This window comes from Meriones unguiculatus, chromosome X (assembly GCF_030254825.1).
Source record: "Meriones unguiculatus strain TT.TT164.6M chromosome X, Bangor_MerUng_6.1, whole genome shotgun sequence".
NCBI classification, from domain to species: Eukaryota; Metazoa; Chordata; class Mammalia; order Rodentia; family Muridae; genus Meriones; species Meriones unguiculatus.
The window spans coordinates 56,032,562-56,046,471 of record NC_083369.1 but is presented as its reverse complement, the minus strand read 5'-3'; the positions used below and the strand labels follow the sequence as shown (position 1 = coordinate 56,046,471).

At 36.8% G+C, this 13,910-nt stretch overlaps 1 protein-coding gene across 2 annotated transcripts in view; it reads left to right on the top strand.

Annotated features, from left to right (window-relative positions):
* Nucleotides 1-13,910, top strand: part of Pcdh19 (protocadherin 19) — a 162,427-nt gene that overhangs the window by 63,248 nt on the left and 85,269 nt on the right. For both annotated transcript variants that reach the window (XM_060375701.1, XM_060375699.1), the window contains exon 3: nt 11,882-11,940. In XM_060375701.1, coding sequence (XP_060231684.1) covers nt 11,882-11,940 — 59 coding nt within the window. The remainder of the gene's footprint in view (nt 1-11,881; nt 11,941-13,910) is intronic.

The window sequence follows — 13,910 nt, the reverse complement described above, 5'->3', positions numbered from 1 at the left end:
AATCCTAACATCTAGTAACAATGTTTTCTGCTTTTATTTCAAAAGCTTTCTGGGATTTAAAAATGTTCTAAGATCTTTTGTAAACTTAGAACCATATGTGTAAACTGTCTCCAGGGTGACTTTTGCCTTAAGTGTACATGGTTATACCAAGGAAAAGCAATTTAAACATCCAAACACAACATATATTATTTATTTCGCTCATGAAAAAGTCTCTCCCTTTCCCTCTCCCTCTCCCCCCCCCGTGTGTGTGTGTGTGTGTGTGTGTGTGTGTGTGTGTGAAGAAATAACTGCCACATCAATTTGTATTGATTTAAGCACAGAAAAAATGTCTGTTTTTAAGAGGATGCAAGAGCTGGGCACAGTGTAACATATGTGGCATCAGGGCACTTGGCAGACAGGAAGAAGATGAGTTTGAGGCCAGCTTTGATTACATGATATCATGTCTTAAAAAACCCATCAAAACAAAATAGAAAGAATCAAGCAAACACAGATATTGAGCTGTCCAGAGTGAAGAGTGAGTGTACTGGTTAAGAATGATTGAAAAGAAAGGAGCTTTGAATCTACTTAAAAACAGATCAGGGAAGATCTGAAGAGGGAGGAAGCTAGTAGAATGTGGGCAAAAGAACGGAGACATAAATGTCCAGGTTGAAGGTCTGTGCTGTCTGATGGTGTTATGTTTCCAACAGTGGCTTTTTAATTTTTTACAAGAATTCTTCCTAGTTTTTGCTGCTGGGAATCTGATGGTAGAATTAGAGTGAACAGTTCCACTGTCATTATTTCTTAATCTTCCTTTCAGGAGGAAATTTCTGGAGTCGTGTTCACTGTCCTTGGACTTGTCATGTTTAAGCAGGCTTCGGACTTTTTTTTTTTTTTCTTCTCCCAACTCCCAAGTATTATACTCAGCCAGCCAGCTCTAATTACTTCCATTTCATTGCATTTTTCTAGAATCCTAATGAGGTGTGGCCTGGTAGTATGGGCATGGGACCTGGTGGGAATCATCTCAAATTCTAGTTGCAGATGTTTGATGCCCCTTTCTAGTAGAGGGTAAATCTCTTCACTGCCTCTGTCATGCCATTAGTAGAGTTAATATATTTATTTAGCTCATAATGGCAACAGGAGGGTTAGCTAGTTCATGTTAGCTAAAAAGCTTTCCGGGAAAGAATGGCAACTTTTGCTCATTGTGTTCACTTTCAAATGCTAATTCCTATTAATAGGAGGCACCTGCTCTATTACAGTCATTAAGCACCTCATAGAAGTCTTGCTGGCTGAATGATAAGCAAAATTTTTCAGTTCTGTGCCACGAGAGCTGCAGAAAATGTAGCTACTGTCAGCCCTAGTTTCCAACTTGGGTATGTTTTCTGCCTGTCTAAAAATAATTCCTCTCTTTCATGGTTTCTGTAAGGTTTTATAATTCCGCTCTCTCTAGCAACCCTTTATATTTACTGCTACTGGTATGGAATGACTACTGCGTTCTCAGCTGTGGGGGGAAATGATGCCTTCCTATAAGAGCCTATTAAAGCCTTCTGGAAACCTTGTGATAAAAGGTTCCATATGAACACAAGGTGCTTTAGTAATTGTTGTGCTGTTGGTTCCTTCCATAACTGCATTACAGATTGCTAATACTTTGGCAATTTCAAGATGCTGATAACATCTTAGCTATTTTGTGATGTGCAATAATGACTGTCTGTGCATGGCTTCCAGTATTCCACATCAGAGAGTAGCCTTTTGCTTTGAATCTCTGTCTTCAACGTTTGTCAAATTCTATATGCCCTCCATCTTAGATCTCTACCATACAGAAAATAAGGTCTGTTGAAATTTGGGAAGACATGGAGGGGTTTTGGAGAATGAGTTAACATTTTCATCACAACATTTGAATGTTCTTATAACGCTCAGTTAGGGCTCATAAAGTTTTTCCCCCTAATAGTGATTTCCTGCAATGTTTTCTTTTGTCCCCAGAAACTGGAGACTACTGTGGCTTTGCTTCAGCACCTAATAATTGTACAGTGCGAAGTGCTCTTTATTTAAACTGTAGTCATAATTAAGAGGTTGGCAAAGTTAAGCAACCATGAAACCCCAATTCTGAGAAATGCTTATTGTGCCTTATTAAATGTGAAATTAGTACCTAAACGATTAAAAATAATGTATGTATATGTTTGTGGCAGAAAATACATGTGAATGCTGTGTGTGCACATGCTTCTCTCCATTCATCCCACTATGCTAAGAGCCTTCCCTGCTTGCGGTAGCATTTAAAGAGAACCATGGCAGGTCTCATTGAACACAAACAAGAAAACTATCTATTGTATTGTATCTAATTAGAAAATACCAATAATAGAAGATAAGGCACTCACTATTTCTAAGATGGGAGATTGCACAACTGTTTTTTGTTTGTTTGTTTTTGTCAGCATGATCAACAAGCTGGTACAAGGGAAATGGATTTAGAGTAATATGCCAAAGACTGTTACTTTTTTACTCATAAATAAGTTTGTCGTGGCAACTGGGTTTTAAGTGATCTAAATAACGGGGTTAGGGTTGGAACTGAATTTGGGGTATTGTTTTGGCACACAGGCACAGGGCCACCTGCCACTTACCCTCCAAATGTTTTGAAAGTCTTTTCAGCTGACAGGGCTTGCTCAATAGAAATTATACTTTGCAGGCAGCCAGAGCTCTATAGCTGCTAAATAACAGGGAATTGAGGAACTGGTAAAGTAGAACTTAATGGAAAAGAATGAACCACCTCAGGTTCTGAGAGTTCTGGGCCTTCTCTGAGCGAGATGCTCAAAGATTAGCTGGATCCAAAGCAACTCTTACTCTGGATCCCTGATTGTCATTGCTGGTGGGAGGTCTTACATGGATTTTTTTTTTTTTTTACAATATTGAGGAACAAGTAGATTTCTTATTATATCTCAGTTTTATAAAATCATAGCTACTGAAATTGAAACCACTGCATCAACTATCACAAGTTGTCTTAGTTCATGTTCTAAATATGGTTGACATTGCCTCCAAATGACAATTGAAATGCTCACCAAGTTACCAGGGAAGGAAGTCACTCATTCCTAGATCCCTTAGCTTATATGACTGGGCCCTCCAGCTAGGTCTGAGGACCTGCCTTTAGTTAGTGTGCTGAATAACAAGTGTTTTGTTTTCCTTTGTCTAATTGCTAGACTACACTTTACTCACCCCTTCATTAGAAGCAGCCATGAAATGTCACTCTGATTACAAACAAGTATGAAACAGGCTGGTTACTTCACTGTTGATGTTATGAGTCTTTGTTTTCCATTTCAGTAGTAGGTAATGGCAGGAATAGTGTTCCTAGTGGTTTTCTTGTCTCCCTTGTTCTTTCGTCCTGTTCCAACTGAGTTAATGTTTAAAATGGCTGTAGTACTTAATCTGTGTGTTTGTTTTCTTGGCTCTTAGAGGATGAGGGGTAACAGTTGGCACCTGCTTTTAAAGAGCTTTGATATTTGGAGATGAAAGCATTCTGTGCTAGTGATTGCTTGCAAAATACCTTTAGTGTGTTGTAGCTCCATATTTGGAATGGTGCTTTGGCTCCAGGATTTGCTCACATGTGGTTGATGGCTACTTAATCCTGAGTTGAGTTTTGTTTATGTGGAATGATATAGTTTGCCTCCCATGACTTCATTTTGTTTACTCTTAACCTGCATTTACTATGAGTCGCCTTATTGATTTTGAATTTTTACAAAACCATAGGCATTAAGTGGCTCCAGAGAGCATTCTGCATCAAATCCTGATCACAGCATATTACATCCCATCAAAGACTTAGTGACAGGTCCAAGGACCTTATTCAGAAGCATGTATTTGCTTGCCTGATGGCACCAAATTTAACCTAGTCTTTCAGCAGGACTTTTGCATTAAAATTGCACAGATTTCCGTAGAAAACTACAAAATTTATTAAGAGATATTTGTTGGAAAAGGTCATGGGTTGCGTTTCAAAAGATACAACTTCAACCTTAAACAGAGGACCTCCAAAGGTTCTGCCCTACAGATTATCAAAGAGATGCTGAGACTTATGGACAACCTTTTGGCAGAGTGCAGGGAATCTTATGAAAGAGATGGGAAACAGTAAGATCTGGAGAGGACAGGAACTCCACAAGGAGAGCAACAGAAGCAAAAAATCTGAGCACAGGGGTCTTTCCTGAGACTGATACTCCAACCGAGGACCATGCATGGAGATAACCTAAGACCCCTGCACAGATGTAGCCCATGGCAGTTCAGTATCCAAGTGGGTTCCATTGTAATAGGAACAGAGACTGCCTCTGGCATGAACTGATTGGCCTGCTCTTTAATTAATTCTCTCTTAGTGGAAAGCAGCATTACCTGGCCACAGATGAAGAGAATGAAGCCATTCCTGTTGAGACCTAACTGACTAGGATCAGAAGGAAGGAAAAGAAGACCTCCCCTATCAATGGACTTGGGGAGGGGCATGCATGCAGAGGGTGGAGGAAGGGAGGGATTGGGATGGGAGAAGGTAGGGAACCACAGGGGGGATACAAGGTGAATAAAGTGTAATTAATAAAGAATTAAAAAATAATAGTGTTTTTACCTAAGCCATCTCTGTCATATTGAGGTAGTGTCAGTAAAGCTTTGAATGATCATGAAAGGATGCTACAAAAGAAACTCTTCCAGTTCAATTTGTTGAATGTTAATGTAATAGCCCATGTTACCCATTGACAGCCCTCTTCTGATATGCAGTGGCATCCTACCATTCTTTATCATTTGCAGAAGTGTAGGTATTGCACTGTCAGGGTTTTTTTAAAAGTCTGCATGGATGAATACTTATCTTCTTATAGAATTTTTATTTACCATGATTTAGAAAAAAAATGTCATGGATTATCAGTTCCATTCATAGACATGTTCAAAGTACCGATGGGTTTATATGGGCATAAACACTCACTTACATCAACTTTTATCCCTGACAGTAGAATCTAGGCTGTGTGTACTTATGAGGTTGATGCTGGGGAATGTAAAAGAATGGATTGTAGCTACAGAAGACAGTATGCAGCATGAAGGCACGTGAAGAAAATAGGATCATGTTGGGCTAACAGAATTGATCATCTACCTTCAGAAGTCAGTAGGTTCATTATTTATCACATCCATTTTTTTCCCTCTCTGGAGATTCTTAAAGCATCATGCTGATTCTTTCTAAATATCCTGGATTGTAGCAGATGGTATAGGTTCCTCAAAAGAGAGCCTATGGCTCACTTGAGAAAGAAACTGACATACTTTATGTGAAATAGTCACAGACATTAAAAATGCATAATTTAATACACAACATGTAATCAGAGTATGAAAACATGATAAGCAACATAAGATGATCAGTGATAGACATGTACTAGGCTTGAGAGAAGTTAGGAATGAGAAAATAAAGAGATTATTCTGGATGAGTAAACACAGTTTTTTTTTTTTAGATTTAATGTTAATTATAACAAGGAATAATGTCAGGTTTTGAAAACAGAAGTGTTGTGATGACAGTAGTGGGCAAGAATGATTATCCAAACAGCATTTTGCATAATAAGCTGAATCATAAAACAAATAGAAATGTGGCAACAGTGTCAGAGGTGATACAGACTGTGGAGATGGTACTAAAAGACAAAATCATAAGCTAGTCCTGAAGTCTGTAATAATTTTACAATGTATTTGATAGAAATGATATGTTTCTTACATTTATGATGTGTGTTATGCACATGTAAAAAGTGCAAAGACCATTTTTTTCTATGTGAGTCACCCACCATGATCAAGTTGTTAAGGTATGATTTATTTCTATAAATTACTTATTTAATTCCTTAGATTCCATTACAGTATCATGTATACAAGTATATGCATATAGGTAGCTATGTGTCAGGTGTCCTGTGCACATTTGTTAGACTGATGATCTCTTGAAGGAAGTCTATTAGCTTGAGAGTGCCTAGAAGTCAAGGGTGCTTCTTAGCCTAAGCGATTGGTACATATGAATTCATCCATATTGAGTGGATGAATTAATGAGTTAGTTTATAAGAATCACTTTTTTAGGAGCCTAGACATTTTGAGCTTGAAAGGAAATACTAACTCATTTTGGTTAATCTCACTTTGAAGATGGATAGATTAAATTCTCTGGGAATAAAATGATCAGTCCAGGGTCATCTGGGAGTGAGTAACAACCATGGGTACAAAATTTAGGTTTCCCCTTGACAACACACTGTTCTTTATAATAAAATTATGTGCGTGTGCGCTCGCATGTGTGTGTGCCTATGTGTCTGTGTGTGTGCACATGTGTATGCAGGCAATTGTACATGCCTGCTTGCTTGAAAATGTGTGTATTTGTGTGTCCAAACTGGAGCTTGGTTGTATAAAAAAACATCATACTTACAGTATATGGTTAGTAGTTGTCTTTCCTAGTGGTAGGAACTCTGGAAGGTGCCTTTTATTTTGCTGCCAGTAATTTCTTTTTTAACCATTGGTGTGCGGTACATGAGTCTTTGAATATACATTCTAGCTGGAGGCATGTTGACTTTGCTGCTCCACAGAACTTACATTTTCATTTTTATGTGTTAAGCATAGGAAGCAGGGAAAAGTCATTTGTCAATTCATTAAAAATAACCTTGTGAAAGAATTGTCTTTTGAATATCTAAATCAGTATTCAGTTTTGGAAAAGGTTATGGGTCTTTTCATCATTGATCAGTAGACACAATTATTATTATTGAAAGTGAGCTGTTAAGAAAATAAGCTGCAATTAAAAATCACTTTGCTGTGCATCTGATTTGGGGTTGCAGTTTCACAGTTTGTATTGCTTAGATGAGTTAAGAGTTATCCACTTAAAAAGAGTGAATTGCAGATGTAATCCTCCTCAGTTTGGTGGAATTTGAAAGTGCAATTTAAAAGATTGTTCATTCTTTTCAAATACAAATCTTTAGGTCTGAAAATTTCTGTTTTAATCCCAAGGTCTGAAACCTTTTTAAAGCTTGTTGTAGGTGGCCTGGGGATTTGTGCTGCTGGGCAGAGTCTAGTCCTGGACATCTGCATTTATTGCGCTTTTTTCTCCTTAGGGTTTAAATCTCTTCTAGTGATAAATGTGGTGCTAAGAGAGCTGCAGTCATTCTTCCAGAGAGTAGGGCATAACTCAGTGAACTGTAAAAGTAATACAAAATGACAATTAAAGTAGGGCATTCTCTGATACCTTGAGGGCCTGACAAAGTGGAAGTATTTAACTTCTGATGTGCCAGACTTATTAACATAGAAACAACATATCACCCACCCTAACTCTCACTCCAAATTTCATATATCTGGAAGGGTGATGAGGATAGAAAGTAGCAAACAAAAGAAGGCAAAACTCAAACAAACCACAAAACCCAAAACATGCATAAAAGTCTACATATTGAAGACAATGTAATTTCTATTTTAGAATCACAACTCTATGCTCTCTACTCAGAACTTATTCACTCATTTTCTAGACTATGCTCAGACATTCAATTTTATAGTTTCAAAGAACACAGTGGAGTAAAAGCATCTGAGGCAAAGTGTCAGAAGGGTCCTGAGAAGCAGCAACAGTTAGGGTTCCACTTCAAGTTAAAGCTGCAAGTCCCCCCAAAATAGTGGTTTGAGGTCACTGGGGGTATAGTTTAAACCCACATGATTCTGTATTGTATGTATAGATGGGTACTCAAATAACGAAGGAAAAGTTAAAATTATGCTTTTTATACTTTAAAGAAGGCAATTTGGTGATACTTTTCTGGAACAGGTAAGAAAGGTCAAGGTAGTAAGGTTGTTTCAGTTGTTAGAGGGGAAATGCCCTATCCTCTGGGCTTCTCAATTATCCAGAAATATTTATTCTTTAATCACTTTAAAATGACCAAAGTTTTACTAAATCAAGACCAACTAAGAAGTCTGCTCTTGGGGAATTCCTAAGGGAAAAAAGGCTTCTGGATAGAGAAAGAATCTGTGGGTACATTGGGTGATTTCAAAAGTGACATTTTCCACCAAGACTAGAAATAAAAGTTTGCTTGACCCATTTTTTAATGTCAAAATTACATTTTCAGAAACAAATGTTGTTCTTGTCTGTTTACTATGTTTTTGTGTTAACCTGGCTGTCTCATCAGAGATGGGAACATTTTCTAGTGAAATTAATGTGACATTTAGAGAAAATTTTCTCTCTCAAATGTTTCATGTTACTTGCAATTTAGAATAGTTAGAGTTAGGACTAGAATAATGTCAAGCAAATTTTGATTAAATAAGGCTAACCAGGAGCTAATATATTCACACACAAAAGGAAAGTTCTCTTATTATTTCTTGAAAAATCTGTTCCTTCTGTGGTTCTTTATCCTACATTGAGATCACCTTAACTAACAAACTTACACAAGTGCTACCATATACTCAACTGTGTTTGTATTAGCAAACATGAGACATTTGGCCAAAGCCTGTCTCTAGTTCTTTGTTGAAGACACTTGGGCTTTGCCATGGTGGTACATTTGATTTACTGGAAAAACATTAGAAGTATTATGAATTCCAGGCTAATCATCTCAGCATCTTTTGTAGATGGTACTTTTAAAAAGTTTCTGAGATGATTCTGATGTGCATGTGGAGCTGAGAAACACCCATTTAAGATGTGCAAGCTGTCTCAGTTTATTAAGACAAGATGCTTTCTTGCTCAGCTTGCTTTATCACTCTTTATTCCATCAGATGAGGAAAAATTGGCTTTTTCCATACACAACCATTAGATTTGAGTACACACATGGGCCCAGTATGAGACAGAACTTTTTTCTTCTTTTGTATACACACACACATATACACACACTTATGTATGTATGTACGTGTGGTATGCTTGCATGTTTGTATAAGATCGAGGGTGATGTAAGGTGTCGTCCTCAGTCACTCTCCACCTTATTCATTGAGGCATGCTCCTCACGGAACCAGGTTATCATGGTTTCAGCTAGTCTGGCTGGTTAGCATGATTCTGGATATTCCTTGTCTTTGCTTCTCAGATGATTACAGGTAGGCTGCTATGCCCATGTGGATTTTATGTAGGCCCAGGGCATGCAGACTCTAATATTCATGGTTGTACAATAAATGCTTTACTTGCTAAGGCATATCCTCAGCCTAAACTAGAATTCTTGATGCTAATAAATATAGGCCCATAATAAAATAAACCTTTGTGGCCAGTTAACTCAGTTGTTCTGAAATACTGTTCTGTTCTCATGTGAATGATTCTGTTGCATAGGTTGTTCCTGTAATTATAACTCAGCTACTTTGGGGAATGAAACTGACTGTAAAGGTAAAAGAGAATGGATGAGTTAGAATAGTCCCCTTCATCTTGAGAACGTTGTTTCTATAATCTGTTTTATTAAGATGCAGCATGGTCCATCTGCTGGTTTGGGTTATAGAACTTTCACAGTTGGAGTTCAGTATCACAAGACTGAGAAGTTTACTCAACAAATTTAAAGAAGAAAGAAAGAGGAAAATGATATAGTTCACTTATATTCTGCTAGTTTGAGTGGCATATCATACCTGTTGCATCTGTCAGTGGTTAGCCAATTTGTGAACCTTGTTGATTGGTGAGAATTGTTAGTCATTATAACCAGGACTTCTAGAATTTTCTCTACTACTAACTCTTTGACTGTGACTGGGATACCTCATGGTGAGATAGATTATTCCCTTAGGAGTCAAATCTAGTACATTCAGCGGAGATAGCATTTGTATCTTTATTCTTCTCTGCTCAATCATGTGTTTCTTGCATGGAGCCTGGAGGTCAGGTCATCATAATGCTTACAGATTTGATGCCTTCATCTGTACAAATTTTCTCCTGGAAAATGTTTTTCTTAACATGATGGCAGCTTGGGATGTTGCTCCTGATTTTTCTGCAAGGCCAATAAATACCTTCTGCTTTTCTTTTGCTAGTGATTTAGTATATCTATGGATTTTTTTTTTTTTTTTTTTTTTTTTTACTTTACTTGTAAAGATTCAGTAAGTTTGGACAGGGACTTTTTTTTCTGGAATGAAGTAAGTTTATCTTTCTACTTACAATGTCAAGCTCCATAGAAAGCAGTGCCCTTGTGGAATCTCATTATACCTCTTGATAAATGCTGTTGAATTTCTGTTTTTATATTCATGTTGCTTTGGTTTGTATTTCATATAGGGAAAAACTGACGCATGAAAAATTAAGAAATTTAACAAAGATTTATGAATGAAACAAAGAAGTCATGGAATATTTAATCAGTTCCCCATTTTCACAGGATAGCATGATTTTTAGGTACTGATAACTTCATATGAATTTGCTCAAATATTTCTAGGTTAAGTTAGTGCTGAATTACCTTTTATCACAAATACTAAGACCATATTCCCAATTCAGATTCAAGTTTGCCATCTCTTCCACCAACTAATTTTGTCACAACCTCAGTATTTACTTACTAATCAATAAATTATAAATGCACTAACCATTTTAAATTTTATTATTTCAAACTATTTCTTCCAATATCACTAAAACTTACATGTGTTTTAGACAAAGGGTATCTAAATATTTATGTAAAATCAGTGTGAGTAGATATTGTACAGTCTGTCTTCACATGAGAGCTGTGTAGGGAACATGGATATGTGTAACTACTGGACACTGGTGGGTTTTTGTTTCTTTTCCAATTCTCTCTCCTTTTTTTCCTCCCAACTATTCCATGCCAATTTTCTACCTACTTTAGATATCTAGGGCCCTTACTGATTGTTGGCTGTTTAGTGTCCACGTGCTACCTGGATCTGCTATTGCGTGTCTCATTTTTTCCTCTATCAAACTGTGAATCTTTGACTGCAAGGACTGAAACTAACAGCATAGTATAGTCAACATCTGAAAGATAGTAAACCTGATATTTTGTTCTCTAGATAGCTATTGTATCTCTATTTCCAAGCACTTTCAGTTGAAGTGATTGCAGAAGACCTCAAAAGAATGACGGGAATAGCTGAATGGCAGGATGGAGGAGGAGATGTGTTTGGGCATTTAGAGTTCATACAAAGGTTCACTAAGTGTTGTGCTTTTAACATTGGGTGTAAGATCAAGTTTTCTAGGATACTGATTCCAGTATAGATGCTTCTTTGGCTTCTGATCATTCTAAGGCTGCCTTCCTTCAACCTTCCCAGACTCCTGGTGCTCAAAAGCTGTTTTCTCATCTCTTTAATCTGGAAGATACTCTGCATTTGTTTTTGAAAAGCTCTTGCTCCAGCCAGCTAATACTGTAACCAGATTAGATGGTAACGTTTTAATGATAGGAGTTGAGACAGGCGTTTGCTTGCAAACTTCATGTTTCACATGAAAAGCCTTGGTATCCCCTGTGGAGTGCCCTTCACCCTATTTTGGACATAATACTTGTTTGCCTTTATACCTGTGATAAAACGAAAGGCATCTTGTGTAACTGATGCTGAGCAAATGTCTTAAAACAAAGGGAAGTGCAGAGTTTAAATACACAGTAGGACATTACCTTGCTGCATTTCTATATCTTTGGAATAAATATTTTAACATGTTAATTATCTACTTATAATAAAAATTACCTTTGAACTTATAGTCAATTTATGGGCATAAAATGGTCTCCACTGGGAAATGTGAAGCAATTAGTTTCTGTACCAATTGTGAGTCATACTTTCTTTTTTCTCTAAGTGGTTACATGGTCAGTAGCCAGCCATATTCTAGAGAATGTTTCTATCAAGTCTGCCATGGTCTGCAGGAGTAGGCTGCTCCTTTCTTTGGCTTTTTGGAGCCCCTAAAGAAGGTGTTTATCAAACTGCTGCCCAGCTACCGCTTTGCTTTCAGATTCATTACTTGTTTTTTTACACAGTGAAAAACAAACTTCTTTTTAATAGAACACTTGGGCTGTTATTATGGATCATCTTTTAATCTTTTTGTTTCTCATTGCAGACTGAAAACTATTCTTTTGACTCTAACTACGTGAACAGCCGTGCCCATTTAATCAAAAGGTAGGTTGGTTTGCTTTCACATGTCTACTAATTAGCTGGATTTAATATAAAAATAAAAACGTTAATCTTTAAGAGGTATGTCCTTCTGGGTGTTGTGATGAATGCCTATGTATTTGTGCTAGGAAGTGTGGGAAATGTAGAGAAAATATTTAAAAACTGAGGATCTCTGTTAATTACATCACACAAAGAGAATCATTGTTGGTTTTCATCATATTTTTTCCATCAAAATACATGCAAAATTAAAAGTAAAATTAGGACAACATAAAATATTTTACTGGAGATTTTTAGAGCTAATATTCCAAGAGGGTTCCCTAGTAAGGGAATCAGGGGCTGTCTCTGATATGAACTCAGTGGCTGGCTTTTTGATCATTTCCCCATGGGGGTTCACCCTTGCCAGGCCACAGAGGAAGATGATACAGCCAGCCCTGATGAGATCTGATAAGCTAGGGTCAGATAGAAGGTGAAGAGGTCCTCCCCTATCAGGGAACTATAGAAAGGGCATAGGAGGAGAAGAGGGAGGATGGGTGGGACTAGGAGGAGATGAGAGAGGGGGCTACAGCAGGGATACAGAGTGAATAAATTGTAATAAATAAATAAATAAAAGAAATATTAAAAAAACTTTCAAAATCATACTGATAGCCAAATATTTGAAGCTACTCAGTTTAAATAATAAGAGTATTCAACTTCTGTTCTCTTTTGGAGTTCACAGTATGCTCTGAGATTGTTATTATTTTGACAGCTTTGAAAATATCTAAATATATATGAAATAACAGATAAAATATCTTTTATAATACTTTCTAGATGAGAGAGGAAAAGGATAATTTCCAATTTTATACTTGTTAAGACGTTTTGAATTGTTTCAGATGAAATCTGAATTTTGTATGGTTGGTTGGTTACAATTTAGTTGTATACTGAGTATGAAGTAGAGGTGAATATTTACAAGATTCCACATGGTATCATAGGCCCTAAATTCTTGCAATGGGAAAGAACAAGACAGTAGGATATCCTGTAAGGAGGCAGAACTAAGCAAAGGAGAGAACTTGACCATTCAGATGGTACCTTTACTGCTCTTTCATTTAAATAAACTCTTGAATGATCCAGTAGTTATTCTGCAGTTGAAATTGAACACTGAGTATGTTTGTTAAAATAGTAGAAATAAAACAGAGGAGCAAATAGTATATTAGCACTGCAGTGAAAAAAAAAATCCTTGAAAATTCTATTATTTTGTTGGCTGTAATCTGATAAATTTATATAACTGTAAGAGTGGTAGTCAGGGAGGAAACAAAAATCCTTTTTTGTTGTACAAGAAACTCAGATTCATACCTAATTTAATCTATGATACTGCAGTAACCCCCCCAACTATGGTAGATTAATCTATATTGACTTGGGATAGCTTGTAACCTTAAATGATAATTATTAGTCATCTTAAAATGGCTACCTTTGTATTACCAATCATAGTACAATTTGGAAAAAAAAATGGAGTTGTTGGGAAGAATCCTCTGAACAAAAGGTAGGGAATTGAAAATTACCTAAGAAATATTTTTTAGAAGAAAAGAAAAATCCTCTATATATGTAGTGATCAGAGGGGCTTTGCAGGAAAATACTGCTTTGTTTCCTGTTTCAGGACTATTATTTTCAAAGCTTCTTTTTGAACTGGTAAAAACAGTGGCTTGCTTGATCATTACAGGTCTCTGGAGCTACCTGCTTCTGGGTACCTAGAAATTCTCTGACTAGGTTAAACTGATAATACAAACCTGATTTTCACAGCCTGGTAGAAGGCTAAGACTCCGGGGGACCTGCACATCTTAGATCAGCTCCAAATATTAAACTTACAAGGCTTACTTATGAGATAAAGACTTATGTTAAAGCATTTAGCTTTAGATATGCATGCAATTTCCACTGGAGCTTTGAAACTCACTCAAAACTCTGATTTTGATTAATTACTTTAGATGTGCTTTTATACACACTTG